Consider the following 17,042-nt stretch of genomic DNA (forward strand, 5'->3'; position numbering starts at 1 on the left):
CTTTATACACAGATTTTCAATTGCACCGGGGGTCAGAACACCAACCTCCACACTGTTCAAGGGTCAACTGTATTTAGATTTTATTTCTTTCATTAGTGTTTTAGTTTTCGGCATAAAAATCCTGCACATATATTGCCAGATTTATGCCTATTTGTTTCGGTGCTACTGTATTTTTTAAAAAATTTTTGAGAGAGAGGGAGTGAATGCATGTGAGTGGGAGACACATTTTTTTCTTAATTTTTTTTTAGAGACAGCACAAGCAGGGGAGAGGGCAGAGGGAGAGAGAGAATCTTAAGCAGGCTCCACACTCAGCACAGGGCTATACACAAGGCTCAATCCCACAACCCAAGGATCACGGCATGAACCAAAATCAAGAGTCAGATGCTCAACCGAATGAGTAACGCAGGCGCCCCTTGGTGCTACTGTAAATGGTACTGTTTTTAAAATCTTGCTTTCTGGGGCGCCTGGGTGGCACAGTCGGTTAAGCGTCCGACTTCAGCCAGGTCATGATCTCACGGTCTGTGAGTTCGAGCCCCGCGTCAGGCTCTGGGCTGATGGCTCAGAGCCTGGAGCCTGTTTCCGATTCTGTGTCTCCCTCTCTCTCTGCCCCTCCCCCGTTCATGCTCTGTCTCTCTCTGTCCCAAAAATAAATAAACGTTGAAAAAAAAAAAAAAAAATCTTGCTTTCAGGGGAGCCTGGGTGGTGGTTCAGTCAGATGAGCATCTGACTTCGGCTCAGGTCATGATCTTGTGGTTTAGAGTTCAAGCCTCATGTCGGGCTCTGTGCTGAGAGCACGGATTCTGTTTCGAGCTGTGTCTGCTTCGGATTCTGTGTCTCCCTCTCTCTCTTCCCCTCCCCTGCTCAATGCTCTGTCTCGCTCTGTCTCAAAAATAAATACAAACATTAAAAAAAAATTTTAAATCTTGTTCTCAATTGTTCCTTGCTAGTATACAGAAATATAATTGATTTTTGTACATTACCTTATATCTTGTATTCTTGCTAAACTCACCGTCAGTTCTATGAGATTTTTGTACATCGCATGGGATTTTCTACATCACGTGTCTTCGTAAATAGAGACAGTTTTATTTCTTCTTTTTCATTCTGTATGTCTTTTCATTTTCTTGCCTTAATACGGTGCCCAGGACTTCTGGTACAATATTAAAAAGGAGAAAAAAGCAGAGGGCACTGGCATTCTTGCCTTATTTGTAACGTGAGGGAGAAACAAATCAGTCTTTGACCATGATGTCTGCTATTTGTGATAGGTTTTTATGTGGCTTCCCTTCATCAGGTTAACAAAGTTCTCCTTCCATCCCTAATTTGCTGAGAGTTTTTATTATGAATAGATATTTAATTTTGTCCAATGTTTTATCTGCATCTACTGAGATGAATGTGAGGCTTTTTCTTCTTTAGTCTGTTAACATGGGGGGTTGTGTTGAACTAGCCTTGTATTCCCAAGATAAACCCCTGCAATATGTTCGACTTGTTAATATCCTGTTGAGGAGTTCTGCACTGAGGATTTTGGTAGGCACCTTAGGAAAATCTCAAGTCCTTAATGCTGCCTCCAAGATTTCCCCTCTCCAATGCCCCTTGACCTCATTACTTACAAAGAAAACTGGTCTCCTGAGGTGTTTCTTATCCTATCCTTGTCCAGTATTGGAATCAGAGTGATGCTGGCCTCGTGAAAGGAGTTTGGGAGTGGATTCTCCTATATTCAGGAACGGACTGTAGAATTGTTATTATTTGATAGAATTTGTAGATGAAACTGAGTCTGGAGATTTCTTTGTGGGAAGGTTTTTTTTTTTTTTTTTTTTTTTTATTTTATTTTATTTTTTTCAACGTTTATTTATTTTTGGGACAGAGAGAGACAGAGCATGAACGGGGGAGGGGCAGAGAGAGAGGGAGACACAGAATCGCTCTGAGCCCTCAGCCCAGAGCCTGACGCGGGGCTCGAACTCACGTACTGCGAGATCATGACCTGGCTGAAGTCGGACGCTTAACCAACTGCGCCACCCAGGCGCCCCTGTGGGAAGGTTTTAAACCACGAATTCAATTTAATAGATATAAGATAAATGATTATCTGTTTTTTCTTGACTGAGTTTTGGTAATTTGTGTTTGTGGGAGAAAGAATAATGGCTCCCCAAAGATCTTCTCATCCTCCTCCTTGAAATCTATAAATATATTACATGGCAAAAGGGAATTAGGGTTGCTAATCAACTGATTTTAAACAGAGAGATGATCCTGCATTATCCAGGTGGGCCCAGTATAATCACACAGGCCTTAAAGTAGAAAAGGAAGGCAGGAGATTGTGTGTGTCACAGGAGAGGCTGACTGGCATTGCTAGTTTTGAAGCTGGAGGACGGGGCCACAAGCCAAGGATGAAGGTAGCCTCCAGTAGCTGGAAAAGGCAAGGAAATGGATCCTACTCAGCGCCTACTGGAAGGAATGCAGGCCTGCTGATGACTTTGGGTTTTGCCCCGCAAGAACGGGGTTTGATTTCTGACCTACAGAACCTAGAGCAAATTTGGGTTGTTTTTGGGTATGAAGTTCATGGTAATCTGTTAGAGAAGCACAAGAAAAGTAATGCAATGAAAAATAGTATTTTCAAGGAACTAGTCCATCATTTCTTTGAAGTTGTCAAATTCATGGACCTAGTGTTGACTATAGTGTTCACTCATTATCCTTTTAATACTTGTAGGGTCTATAGTGATATCCTCTCTTTAATTCCTGAGACGGATAATTTGTGTCTTCTTTTTTCAAAGAACTGCCTTTCATTTCCTTGATTTTCTCTAGCTTTCTATCTTCATTTTTATTGGTTTCTGCCCTTATCTCTATTATTGCCTTTTCTTCTGCTTTCTTTGGGTTTAAATGTAGCTCTTCTGCTCTTCTTTTGCTGGTTTTCAAAAACTACCTTTGCTTTTTTTTTTAACATGTCATTTAATTTTGTTTATATAACTTGATTTCTGACAGTGGATGTGTTGAACAAGCAGCTCTCAACGTTTCTGACGCCCACACGGCATGCACTGCTGTCGGCTCTGTCCTCTTGGGCCAGCTCTCGCCCAGGCTGCAGACTGCATGCAGGTCAGCATCCCTGGCTTGCATGTCCAGCCGACTGCTCAGCATGGACCAGCCCAAACAACATCCACCATCAGGTCCCGGTGGCTCCCACAGACAGCGCCCCCCCACGCCCCCCGAGTGAGGCTTCACCCCTGACCTCTTTCCTCTCAGTCACAGGCAGGCAGGCTGCATGTCCTGTAAGCTCTATCTTTAAAACACATCTAGGTCTGAGCGCTTGGCACTGCCTTCTCTCTCATTACCCCGGATGATACTACATCGACTCCCACGTGGCTCTGCACCAGACCCGCACTGGGCCACGTGCTGTCTGTTCTCACACCCAACAAGAGGGATCCGATTAAAGTGTCAGCGCCGTTAGGTCCCTCCTGGGCCCACAGCTTTCTAGTGGCCCCATCGCGAAGAAAAACCTCAAGTCCTGGCCACAGCTAGCAGTATCTGCCCTCCCGAGTTGACTCTTCTCACCACACTGACTCTGGCTCTCCCTCTAACACCCTGCCGTATTCCTGCTTCTACTATGTCTCCCATCTGCAAAGCACTGCCCTGGATGCCCCACGGCTCACTGCTTTGCTTCCTTCTGTTCACGCTGCATGTCCTCAGAGAGGCCTTCCCTGACAGACCCTGATACTCTATCCCCTTGTACTTTATTTTTCTTAGCACTCACTGCCCGGCATCATATTATACACTTGTCATGGTCTGCCCCTCCCCGCACTGTTCCGCTGGCCACCTCGCACCCTGTCCTATAGATGGAGTAGTACTAAGTCAGAATGAAAGAGGAAACAAATGAGGCTGCAGCAGCTAGGAGAATGCCTACAACCCACTCCTTGCTTCCCCCTCGATCTCAAGACTGATGAGGCACTGGACAAGATGTGTATGTGGCTCTACTTGGCCCCTACCCACCATCATTTCTTCCAGCTCTACTGAACATGTGGGTTCCTCAAATGGAGATCTCTCTCTCTCTCACCATAAATCTTCCTCTAGCTCCTTGGGCCTGAAACCTTTCCCCACCTCAGCTGGCTTGTTCTCCAAGTGTCCTTCAAGTCTCAGCTTGGCTATCACTGGCTCTGGGGGGCCTCCCCTGAACCACTGAACTAGAGTCAGGGGCCTCCTCAGCTCGAAATGACCCAGGCCTTCCCTGTCAGAGTACATGTCACACTGCGACTGCCTCCCTCACCAGAATGTGAGCTCCTTGACAGCAGGGCTTGTGGCTTACCAACCTCAGAACCCTGGGGCCTAACAAGGGCTAAGGGCTTAACTAACACAGTGTGAATGAAAGAATGAATGAACAACTAATTAATAAAAACCAAGTTTTGCTGAAGGAAGGGGGAAGGGGGGGCCAAGGACCAGCACTCCACTCCCCATCCCTGTCATCCTCCAACATAGATGCTCTGATTCAGCCACGTCAAGGAGCAGGTAAGCAATAATAACCCAGGGCCTATGGGGTGTCAGCCAGTCAGAGCTCTCCATCCTGTCCTTGCCATAAGGCCCTAGTGCATGACAGGAGCAGGAGAAGAGGAGAGTAGCCTCCAGGCCCTGGCAGGAAGAGGTCACATCACCTCGAGTTCTGGTGGCTACAGTCCCCATTACCACTTCCTAACTCAGCCCAGGTCATACTGGTTGGCCACAGTTTCCAGGATGGCACCCAAAGGGAGGGCAGAGAAAGGCTCCTTCTGGACCTGTAGACAATAGTCAATGACAAGCTGGGTGCTGTAACCAGAACCCACAGCCAAGCAGCCAGGGCCCAAGTCCTGGGTCACAGTGCTGCCTCTGTCCCAGAGGGTCTGCTTCAGGACCCAGGACATCAGAGACCAGTAAGAGAACAGTGCAGACCAAACTTCACCCTCCCAAGGTCTAGTCTGTGTGTATGTGGAGTGGAGAACAGAGTTGTAGCAATCCACTCACCCGGCCTGTGGGCTCAGCAATGTGGCTCTGGTATGGCTGCCCTCACCAGAGCCCCCAGACGCTCCTTCTTCAGTCCCAGTGACTCTCGCAATGCCAAAGAGCTCACGGCGCAAAGTCTCCTTTCAGCTTTATAGTTACGTCATTTTGTGCGGCATACGTGAGGATGAAGAGATACTGGGGTCCTCAATTAAGCTCCTACTATTGCTATTCCTCCCATGGGGAGGAATATCCCCATATCCTTCCCATATCCCAGATCAGACTCTGGAAGTTACAAAGGACTCAAGGGCTCTGGGGACCCCCCAGCCCCAGCTGCTACTAGCCCAGGTCAGCCCAAGGGCTCCCTCCACAGCTAGCATGCTCTTGCTAGCCTTTGCTCAAAGGTGTACCTGCTCCCACAACCTCAGGGCTCACCTCTGCCAGGATGAGACCCATACCAGACTTTTCCCCAACCCTGAGTCCTCCTCATTCGCAGCATAGGCTGGGGCATCCCCATCCTCCCTACTCCCTGTCTCAAATCCACCCACAAAGTCTGCTGATACTATCTTTAAAGGGATCCTTGACCTTGGCCTTAGCCAGGCCCAGCACCTCCTTTCTGAACCCTGCCCTGCTCCATCACAGAACAGCTGCTCTGCCATCCAGCCTGGTCCTCCCTCCCACGACTGCCGGTCAAATTCAACACTGTCACCTTCTGAGCCACATAATCAAGCCTTTCACGGTGAAACCAAATTCTATTTCTGCCACAAGCTGTGTGACCTCAGGCAGACCATTTAGCCTCTCTGAGCCATGATCTCATCTGTAAAATGTATTTTGAAGGTGATTTAGAGGTTTTAACGGCAGTGAGGCATAAAGCACCCAACACATGATAGACTTTGTGTTTGATCCCCACTATGCCCAAGCCCTGAGGCTTCCTACCCTGGCACAACAGGCTTCTGCTTCCCTCCTGCCCCCCTGGGAGGGTTGTTTGCAGGCAAGAGCTCTCTCCCAAGCTTCCTGTGTGTTGTCGTATGAGGTGGGCAGGAGAGGGTGTAAGGCTGAGCAAAGAGACCACAGGGAAGGAAACTGCCCACTACCCCATGTTTCTCAGGACCTCAGTTTCCCCTCAGCTCAGTGAAGCTGTGATTTCTATATGCAAGGCCAGGATAGGGAGATTTCTACATGGAGGCCAGGAGGGGCTGCCTGAGCAGCAGGAGAGAGCCTGTGATGCATTGGGAAAAGCTGAAAAACAAAAGCACCAGAATCCAAATCAGGAAAGCCCAGGGCCGGGGTTGCCGTGGCAACCTGCAGCAGGCTCCCAGCCTGGCACTCAGCCTCTGTGGGGTGGGGGCCGGGATTTGCCAGGCTCGGCTGCCCCCGCCTTCGAGGCCTCCTCCACAGAGTACCTCGGCTGACACGGGGGAGGGGCTGGGGCACAGAGCCACACCTCTGCCCTGTCAGGTGGGCCACAGTTCTAGCTTTAGCGAGATCACTCCTCTCCAAGAGTAAGGCCTACACACCCAAGGGCTTCCTGAGAGCCACAAGCCACCCCCAATCCTTCCACCACCCAGGCCCAGCACCAATTGCTCCACCCTAGCCCACAAGCTGCCCGGGCTGACACAGCACTCAGGCTTCCACCACTGCCAGTGGCCTCAAGGTTAATACTTGAGAATATAGTACAGCGTCCGTGAGATGATCCCCCAGACCTTCCCTCAGAGCCAGGTGGGGGAAAGAACGAGCTTGGATGCCAGATCCTGATGCAGTGCTTTATGCATGTTTTCTCTCACTTAATGGCACTCCCCTATGACAGTTGAGAAAACAGGGTCAGGGGAAGGTAAATGACTTCCCAAGGTCGCAGAGCTACTGGTTGTTAAAGAGCTGGTGCCAGCCAGGGTTTTCCAACTCCTGAGCCCGGACCGTTCCTATGGGGCCTATTACTAGATGCTGTGGGCTTACCATTCGGCATGTCATCAGGGGCCCCTCAGTGGCCTGTCACCCAACAACCTGCCTAACTGCCCTAGGGGGCTCCCAGACACAGCCCCCCAACCACAGGACTGTGCCCCACCTACAGAGACACAAAACAGACAATGGCTCTCATGCCTCCATTTAATGGCCAAGACAGCACTGCCCAGATGATACTCAGGCCCCAGTAAGGAAGTCCTCCCTTCTGCCTGGTATCCCCTGAAGAGCCCACCCAAGCTGGTGCCCAACAGTCTCACCAGTGCCCCGGTCCAGTCCTGGTGTTAGGGGCAATCTCATCTTAGCTCCTTCAGCAAGCTGTTGATAGATCCCAGCAGTTCCCGAAAGTATCCCTCATCCTCACCATCTTGGAGCTCCAGGGTGGCCAGAGCCTGGTACTCAGCCTGAAGGCTGACCAGTGTCCTGCTGAGCTGGGGGTCCTGATGGTAGCGGTCCCGGCAGGTGGCCAGGAGGGCTCCCAGGGTCTGCAGCACCTTTTCGCGGGCATCATGCTCAGGGAGGGCCAGGAGGTGAGCAGTGATCTCACACCAGCCCTGCTCCCGCAGGCCTGGTAGGAGGTGCACCTGGCGATACTGCTGCAGCTTCTCTGGGGATGTCTCCTGGGTCAGCTCGGCTTCCTCCTCCGCAAACATCTGCCATCCGTGTGGCCACACACCAGGGATGGGGTTGGGGAGAGAACACACAAACATCAGTCAGCTCTGCCCTTCAGACTGGAAGGCATGTGGCTGACCATGAGTCCACCCCTCTGCCTCCATCCTTTTGTGCCTCCAAAGTCCAACATGGGAGAAGTTCAGCTGGACTCATGACTTCACACAAGCTCCCCCACCCGTTTATCCCTACGTCCACCTGTCTGTATCCATCCATGCATTCATCAAAAACAGCTGGGCAATGTGCCAGAGAAACCAAGATGGAGACCACATCCTAGCCCTCAAGGAGCTCAGTGTCTAGCAGGAGAGTAAAAATTAACTGAATATTTCCTAAATAGCAAGATGAATTTAGTTCAGCAGTGTAGTGTGGAGGCAGATAGGCTAGGTTCAAATTCCTGCTCCACTACGGACAGCCAAACGGCCTTAGGCTGCCACTGCATCATCTCTTACGTGGCGATGACATGACCCCCCTCAGGACTGTTGGGGGGACTCACTGGGGTAGTGAACACACACGCAGCCAGCATCCGGCACACAGCACACCCAAAACGTGACCTTTGCTATCAAGTAGAATCACATCATCTACACTTGAAGCAGCGTTAGTTGTAAAGTGGTGTGTACAGCACCGTCCTCACCACCACTAGATCCACTCCCTCAGAGGAGTCAGGACACAGGGCAGAGAAGATGGCATTTCCCTGAGGTGGGAGGCCAAGGAGGAGCTCTCCAAGTGGATAAGATGAAGGGTCCCCATACAGGAGGGTCGCAACAACAGAACTGGGCCCACCTCCTATCTGAAGAAGGGCAGGTTGTTCTTGTCCATGGGGCATGAGGGTCAGGCTGAAGCCCAAAACACACAGAACCCTGGCTGTGCCTCCAAGGAACATGGCCTTTATGCCAAGGGCCTGGGGAGTTGAGATAAATTTGGGCAGAAAGTCACATGCTTGGCCAATGGCTGTAAAGTACAGAAACCCATCCCCACTAGCAGGAAGTGGTGGAAGCCAACCCTGCCAGGCTGCCAGAGGCAGGAAACACCTGAAACAGCTGAGTTTCCAGCTTATTTCAAATGTAAGAGGAAGGCTATGCAGAGGCAGAGGGTGCACAGTGGGGAGATGTCCCTTCCTGGCTGTACTAAGTGTCTCTGCAAGAAGAAAGAAGAAATGTCGGCCCTAACTCCAGGTGAGAATGAGGCATACAGAGGACAGGGAAGGCAAGAGGAAAGCCCAGGAGAGACCAGGGGCCACAGTGCACCACCTAAAGGCCTTGGGGTCCATGGGGCCTGGTGGAGGGAGCAGGCAGGGGCAGGGATCATCATCTTGTAACAGAAAAGGATGAGAGGAACCTGGTAGTCCTTTCTTAACCCACCTTCAAGTGCCACAGCTCCGCCTCTAGAACATCACAGTCCTCCCAGCCCTTTGTCTCTGCCCCTGTGCCCTGTCCCTCACTGCACTTCGTCAGTCCAGTACCTCCCACTCCCAACCTGCCTCCCCCAGCCCTCTGATGGCAGACTGCTGCCCAGCCCCAAACCCTCCACCACTGGGCACTTCTGATGATAAAGACTAAACCCCTTCCCAAGGACTTCAAGGCCCTGCAGGGTCCACCCTGACCTGCACTTGGCCTCACCCCCATATCCACCCTCACTCATTCACCTGTCACACTAAATGTCCCCCAGAGCCTTTAAGGTACAGCTTGGAGATGCATTCCTACCCAACCCCAACTCCATAATAACTCATTCCTCAGATCTCAGTGCCTCCCCTGACTCCCCAGAAGAGGTCAGAGCCCCTGACTTGTAAGCCTCTGCAGACCACATGCTCCAGGTAATACTCGGATAAAACCCTGCCCAAAAGCACCAAGAGAGAAGGGACCAGGGACCTGGGAGAGCACTGGGCAGGGCAGACAACAAGTCACCACCTGTGGTGGAAGGAACCGGTGAGCGGGTCATCCCTGTATCCCCTCAGCTCCATGGAGGCATGGAATGGATGTGGATTCACGACCACTGGCCAGCATCTCACTCTGCAGAAGCAGCAATCTGAGAGGCGGTCCACTCTCCATGGGAAATCTGCATTTCAGCTGCTACTTTGCCACAACACCACCCTCAAGGTGTGGGGCACCTCAAATAGCAACCTGACATGCCTCCATCTCAGGCAGCTCCGATCAAGTCCCAGTCTGATTAGTTCTCCATTCTTTCCAAAGAACCACAAGAATCACCTCAAGCATACTGTGGCTGACGTGTGCCTTAAGGTCTCTGGCTGGCTGCAACTCCTCCACCACCCTCCTCATCCCACCCCATAGAAGGTGTCTCTGTACTGTCTGCAGAGACACCAGCCCCTCCCCAGCATTCACAGCACCCCAAAGCCTCAAGGCAAGCTCCGGGGGCCAGCTGACTCAGGCAGCTCTCTGGGGATACACCAATGTCACAGGAGTCGCCACCCAGGACTGGGACAGCAAAGAGATACCCAGTACACCAGAGCAAAGAGGTGAGTTTCTCCTGGGAAAGGCCAAGCCAACATGCAGGTCTTTCTCCAGGCTTGCTTGCCCCTTCCCAAGAAGTCAACTGTGCCCAGGCCTTATTAATTGGATGTGAGCACCACATGACTGCCTGCTGTTGTGGGTTTCTGCAGCCTGAAGAGGGAGGGAGAGATAGCGGGTGGGGCAGGCAAAAAGAATGAGAGACAAGGTAGGCCAAGAGAAACAGCGCCAGAGAGTGAGCACACAACTGCAACTAACTGACCGAGAAGCAGCGACAGACAACTCTGACCCTCAGTCTGAGGCAGGGGCAGGGAGGCAGGCTGGGCCTCTCAGTCTCCAACACTCAGCACTGGTTCCAGTGGCTGCCCAGCCCTGCTTCCTAAATCCGCAGTCGGCTGTTCTAGGGAGAGTGCAGCCCGAGAGAGGCAGCTGAGAAAGCCCGGCTAATGCTCTCTGTAGCCGCTGAATTAAGAATACAGACCTGGCTGGTTTTATGCAGCTTTAATTAAGATACTTTTCAGGCTCACAAACACCAAAGTGGGTTGGACACCAAGTATCCTCCCAGGTGGCAACAACAGGGGTCCCCGGGCCCCTCAAGGGCAGCCATTATGAGCCCTCGCCCAAAGCCAAAGCTCCCAGAGGAGGCACCTCCAGGTTTCTAAAATCAAGATTCAGCATCATTCCAGCCTCTGGCTAATTAGTGTTCCGGCTGCTGCAAGGGCTCCCAGACACAGCTGCTCCAGCCCACCTGCTCCTCATCACTCCCACCCTAGGCTTTAGCCAAATGAAATGACCTTTCATTCCATGAAGGGCTGACCTGGCCATTTCTGGCCTTCCATCATGCTGAGCCTGCCGCCTGCACACTCTAGCCTGGCCACTGTCAGTGCCCCTGCCCCAGCTCCTCCTCACCAGCCCTCAGCTTTCAGTTTAACAGTCACTTCCCACAGGATACCCTCCCGGAAGTCTCAGAAATTCTGGGTGCAGGGCCCTCACAGCATCCCCATCTGCCCAGCATAGTCTGGCACATTTTCTCAGGATCATTGTCATGAGGATGGAAGGCTAGATAGAAAAGATGTGGGAGGGGGCGGGGGTCAAATGGCCAGAAGCAAAGTAAAGTGAGGGGGAGGCACAACACATCCAGGCACTCACCTTTTCAGTGACCAGGTCATAAAGCAGAGTGACCACACGCACAGCCAGCACCTCTGTGCCCTTCGCCTGCACTAGGCTCCTCAGGACCTGCAGCCCCCCCAGTTTCAGGAACTGCTGCTGGGCATAGGGGAAGTGTCGCAGGAGGGAGCACAGCGCAAACAGGACCTGCAGAGGGTGAGGAGCAATGTGGAGCTGGCCCTGCCGCAAGGCCCAGCGGAGGCAGCCAGAGGTGCACCCACTACCCCACCCCTGGCCCACCCACCACCCACAGGGATAGCTACACTCCAGAACACAGGTCTGTGAGAGCCAGAAGAGAGGCCAGGACAGGAAACCTTTAACATCACCCAGTGGACAAAGGCCGAGGACAGGGAGCCAGAAGGTGGCACCCGAAACTAATCATGGGAGCTGAACCTAGGCCTCCAGATGGTTCAGCAGGCTGCCATGCTGCTTTGGGTGAGTGGGACCCCTTCCCCTACGCCACCCCGTGGATGACCACTCAGATCCCAAGGGTAATGTAAAGTCTGAAAAGGGACCCGTGCCTTTCAGGCTCCACAGGTGTGCTAGGGGCTGGGCAGGAGGAACGGAGCAGAAACACACCTTCTTCTTTGCAGTGAGAGGCTGCTCCGTAGCCAGGATGACCAGCAGCTTCTGGAGGGCTCCCCCTTCAATGGCCTCTACTTGGACCTTTGGGTTGCTGGGGGAAAGCACAGGACAGCATGACATTGTACCTACTCACCAACTTGGGGGAATGCCATTGTACTCCCCAGGGATCTGGGTGGTTAGGGAGATGCTAACATAAGAGCCATACCTTAGGGAAAAAAAAGGCTCACAAGGGAGTGTTCCCACTTGGGACAATCTAGAAATTAGCTGAGGGAACAGGCCAATTGCTAAACATCCACCTGGGTATGAAGGCCTATGACCAAAATGACAGGGCCAACAGCTTCCATGCCATTACCCTACCGTCTAGCAGCCAACGGACTGGGATGACCTGGGAAGAGAAATCACTTCTACCATTTTAGGATCTCCTGATGCTAAAGGTGCTTCTCAGTGTCCCTCGCATGGAAAGCCTTCCCCCACACTCCCCAAGACTGCATAGGGTCTTCTTCCTTCCATGATCCCAGACAAACATACACTGGGGAGCAATTATTAAAAACTCTGTCCTCCTCTGAGCATGAGCTCCTCCAGTCCCGGGGCTGGAGCCCATTCCTCTTTCCTGTCCTGGATGGAACACACAGACCACATATAGTCAACGCTTGTGGGAAGAAAACAGGGAGAATGAATGAGATCCAAGGAGACTCTAACCCTAAGTAGATCCTAAAACAGGGCCAACCCAGATGCCTCCCCACTGTGAGAGTAGCTACTGTGATTGTCCCTGTACTCTCAGCACTCAGCCCAGAGCCTATGTCATGGGATCCAGGAAAACAGGGCAAGAATGACACATGTGCACAACCAGAACTATATCAACCAACACACAGCAACACTAAAACACTCAAAACCTAGAGCTGCCACTGGAGATCTTCTCCCCGTTCTGGGCTGGAGAAAGAGTGATAGGTTCAAACATTCAGGCACAACTCTCCTAGATGAAAGGATAGGAGCCTGGCTGTTGAGACCTCCATAGGGCAGGGTGCCAGGCAGGGGATATGTCTGGGAACCTCTTGCTTTCTAAGATCAAATTAGTGATCAATTAGGGAATAAGTGCCAAGCACAGGGACCTGTGTAGTTAGGGCCTTGAGGGACCTGTGTAGTCAAGGTTCCCGCATCAACCACTTAGGAGGCCTCAGAGAAGAAAGGTGGTGGCAGGCTCCCAAAAAGCCCAAAACCAGGAGGAGGGGGAGGGGCCAGGCCAGAGGTCACAGGCTGGCTCTCGCGCTCACCTAGACAGCCCACAAAGGGCACCAAGTCTTTTCTTGGCTCGGGCTCCTTCACCTTAGCATGACCACCAGCTCCCTGGAGACCCCAAAAGCATCTGCTCCTCCTAACCCCCAACCTCGGCAAGGGGCCTTCATGGCATCTTGCAGAGTAAGGCAGGGTCTGAAACCCAGGCGGAAATGGGAGGCACGTAACAAGAGGGTTCACACTGCTACTTGCAGGAGAGGGCCTGCCACACAGCAGGTGCTCTGTCAAAGATGGCCCAATGGCATGGTGATGGGGCCCAAGTGAGGCCTCAATGGACCACCCTCCACTCCTACCAGGCACTAGCTTCAAGTTTCAAAGAGGACTTAGCAAGCTGAGCCAGTTTTCCTGCTGTAAATGGGAGGTGTCTGAGTGCTTCTGCATCCTCTCATCTAGAAAGGACGTGCAGAGTGGGTGCTACCCTGTCCCACTGCAACTCCACTGGTGGGTTTGAGGAGCAGCCTGGAGATGGGTCGGGGTCTCTGGGGAAAGGAAGTTGACAGCTCCTCTCCAGACAGGCAGGTGGGCACCAGTGCACAGGGAGCCTGGGAGCTGAGTCCTTCCCCTGCCCTCTGCTCCCCCAACTTGAGAAAAGCAGCTGCTTCATCAAAGTGTGAGCTAATTAGGACTGTCTTTGCCATCATGTGCCTGAGGAACACTCACCCGCAACAGGCAGGGTCTTTTCTAGGAAAAGATGACCCTGCTGAGAAATTCACACAAACACCAAATACTGCTTCCTAAGAAAGGGGGGCTGTGAGACCCAGCATCACATCAGCCTCAGAGGATGCATCAGAGAGAGCATACAGAGCAGCAGGGACAAGGCCCTCCAAAGAAAGCATATAGGGCTTGGTCGTGGTTTACAGATCTGCTGAGAACAAGACCCAGGGATGAGATAATCTCCCGGCCAACTCCAGAAGACAAGGGTGGGGGATCTTAGGAGACCCACTCGAGCATGCTGAGTACAGGGACCTACCTGGGCACCAGCCAGAGTAATAGTCCTGTCACGAACATGAGGCGGTACTGGGGGAGAGGGGAACTGTGCTCACCCAGGTCTGAATGGTTAGAAGGGGAGAGAAGTACCAGGGCAAAAAGCAGAGGGCTCAAACCATGTAGGCAGATCCCTGGGATCCTCCAAATAGAACATGAGCTGACTAGGAGTAAAGAAAAGATGCCAAAAGCCATTAAGAGATAGGGCTTCCCTGGTACTCCATATCCACAGGAGCCCTGATATAAGATGCAGAGGGCCAGACCACACTCTGTCACAGGAAAGATGCAGAGGCCAGCCACTGCTAGGTGGTTGCAAAGAGAAGCCCCACATGCAGGGCAGATTGGGTCGCGGAGGGGAAGCTCAGCCTGATATCGGCCACCAAACAAGCCAGGATTCACATAGGAGAGAGACCATACCACCAGACCTTATTTACAAGTTTCAGAGTGAATGAATGACCAAAAAGCTCTGGGGGATCAGAAAAAGAACAGGAAGGTCTGGGCTGGGAGAGCCAGGAGGGCTGCACTGGAGAAGAGGCACTGCAAGAAGGTGAAGTTCAGGTGAAGCATAGCTATGGACAGGAGGAAGGGCAGGTGCTCAGGGAACAGCAGAGGTGTGTGTAGAGAGGTGACACCATTCAGTACAAAGCTGCCCTGGAAAGTCATGGAAAATGGGGCTGAGAGGTGAAGCTGACAAGCAGCACCAGTGCAGGTCAGGAGGCCACGATGCTTGTAGTGCCAAGGAGGCCTGCTGGCTGGGACCAAGGAGGGGCGATGCAGGACCCAGAACCTGTCCATAAAGCAGAGCCCACTCCTGCTTCTTCCTCGGGAAATGCCGCACCCAAAGTAAGAGTTGTAACAAGCTCCTTCAAGGCACACAGACACCAGAAAGGGCCCAGGAGCAGCGTCTGCCTCAGGACAGTGGCCCTGGGGACAAGAGATGAGATGGGAGAACACTCTGAGCCACGCAGTTTACCACTCCCAGGTCAGGTTGGCTCTGGGTATGTAGTGTGTACCTCTAACGTGACCAGCATCCCTTCTTTCCCACCCCTCAGTACAGTCACTCTTCGCTCTCCCTTCCTCTAAGACACTCCTCAGAGTGCCTCTCTCACTCCTTATGGTCCCGATGGGGCGGGTCTCAACCCCCTAGAACCCACAGAAAGGCTTGAGGATCGAGCACAGGTCCATGATCCATCACAGCCTGCCATCACCATGGCTTCTGTAGGCCACCCAGGACTGGATAACCAGAGCACTCAGTCTATGCTAGAGTCAGGACAAAAAGAAGTTTCCTTCTCCATAAGATAGGTTGCTATAAACCAGGAGCATGTATGGTTATGCCGATAGCAGCCGGGTCCCACCCTATCCCCATGGAGAGAAGCCCATTAGGGGAGTAGAGAATAGAGCTCACACAGAAGTAAACCAGAAGGAAAAAGAGACTGACGTCTTTGTCACTTGCTTTGTCACTTGCTGAAATCATTCTCATAAGGCAATAAACCTACGTTTTCACCTACAGCAGAATCCTGAAGAACCTGGGTGAGTAGAGCAGGACCATGGGCTAATAATGGCCTCCACAGGGCTGCGCCTTTTCTCCTGACGAACTTAAATGAAGGAGCCCACATTAACTCTGGGCCCTCCTCCAAACTTCAGTGGTGCCGAAGACACTTCAGGGGGTCCATATAATACCCTCAGATAACAGCTTTTTAGTAATGCCCAGTAGAGGGGCTAAGGAACACAGAAGAGAGAGGTGGAGAATATAAAGTTTATGTTTGTTTCTTTTTGTTTTTATTTTTTTTTAACGTTTATTTTATTTATTTTTGAGACAGAGAGAGACAGAGCATGAACAGGGGAGGATCAGAGAGAGGGAGACACAGAATTTGAAACAGGCTCCAGGCTCTGAGCTGTTGGCACAAAGCCCAACGCGAGGCTCGAATTCACGGACCGCGAAATCATGACCTGAGCTGAAGTCGGACGCTTAACCGACTGAGCCACCCAGGCGCCCCTAAAGTTTGTGTTTCTAAAGACACTCAGTCCATCCAGGCAGGGACAGGAGAGCTGGGCGTTTCTTGAGCAATCCAATCTGGAAGAGCAGAGACCAGCATGCTCTCAGAACCTCTCTCTCCCTGGTGGCTCAGCCTTGGGCTCCAAATGTTCATTGTTGTGTGTTTTGGGGCATGAAGTTTCCCCCAAAATAGGTGGGTGAGGTTAGGGGATGTGCAAGGGCTGGCTTGGAGAGCCCTTGGTGGGAATCCTGTGAACAATGGCTCATGACCTTGGGCAAGTCCTTTCATTTCAGTTTCCTCACCTATGAGGTAGAGCTAAAACCACCTGTGTTAAAGGTATGCTAATGAAAGCCAAGATGCTAGCCAATGCAGAATGACTGTAAGAGTAAATTACAGTGGGTTTGCTACAAAGAGCCAAGACCATTTCCTCAAGAACACAGATGCCTGAGGCACATATATGCTGGCCTCATCTCCTTCCTAGCATATAGACTCAGGACTAGAGCTGTGGCTCATGCAGGGGGTGGGGACAAGGTGGTTCTTGCTGGCTGGAAGGTGGGTGTCCTGACAGTTGGAGATTTGAGTGAGTTAAAAGGGCAGGGGCCTGGCATGCCTCTCAGCGACATCAGTGACGATGGTGTGCTCAAAGTCAACAGAAGGATATTAAGGACGTAGCTCGTCTCTGATGAGATAAATGAGACTAAACCTTGTTCAGGGCTAAGCTGGCTGGACTGAATAAATACCATTAGCATTCGGATTACTGGGATGTTCACAATCAGCAGGCAAGTCAGCTGTCTGTGTGCAGAGGGATGGCAGCAGCTGCTACTTTGTAAATCTTGGGTGGGGCTAGTGGGAGATCACAGAAATGGAAATGATTGCCTTTGCAGAAACCAAGCAGTTTGGTTCAAGTGACTGATACAGGCAATCTGCCAAGGGTCAGAGATCATATGTTAGTTAACTAAAGGTGAGCAAGTGTTGGGGGCGG

At 51.8% G+C, this 17,042-nt stretch overlaps 1 protein-coding gene across 3 annotated transcripts in view; it reads right to left on the reverse strand.

Annotated features, from left to right (window-relative positions):
* Positions 1-7,036: 7,036 nt before the first annotated feature.
* The window catches only part of SIL1 (SIL1 nucleotide exchange factor), a 217,923-nt gene continuing 207,917 nt past the window's right edge, over positions 7,037-17,042 (reverse strand). For all 3 annotated transcript variants that reach the window (XM_045445499.1, XM_045445509.1, XM_045445519.1), the window contains 3 exons: positions 11,781-11,877; positions 11,184-11,348; positions 7,037-7,556 (listed from right to left, as the gene is read on the reverse strand). In XM_045445499.1, coding sequence (XP_045301455.1) covers positions 7,200-7,556; positions 11,184-11,348; positions 11,781-11,877 — 619 coding nt within the window. In that variant the 3' untranslated portion in view covers positions 7,037-7,199. The remainder of the gene's footprint in view (positions 7,557-11,183; positions 11,349-11,780; positions 11,878-17,042) is intronic.

This window comes from Leopardus geoffroyi, chromosome A1, assembly GCF_018350155.1.
Source record: "Leopardus geoffroyi isolate Oge1 chromosome A1, O.geoffroyi_Oge1_pat1.0, whole genome shotgun sequence".
Taxonomy (NCBI): Eukaryota; Metazoa; Chordata; class Mammalia; order Carnivora; family Felidae; genus Leopardus; species Leopardus geoffroyi.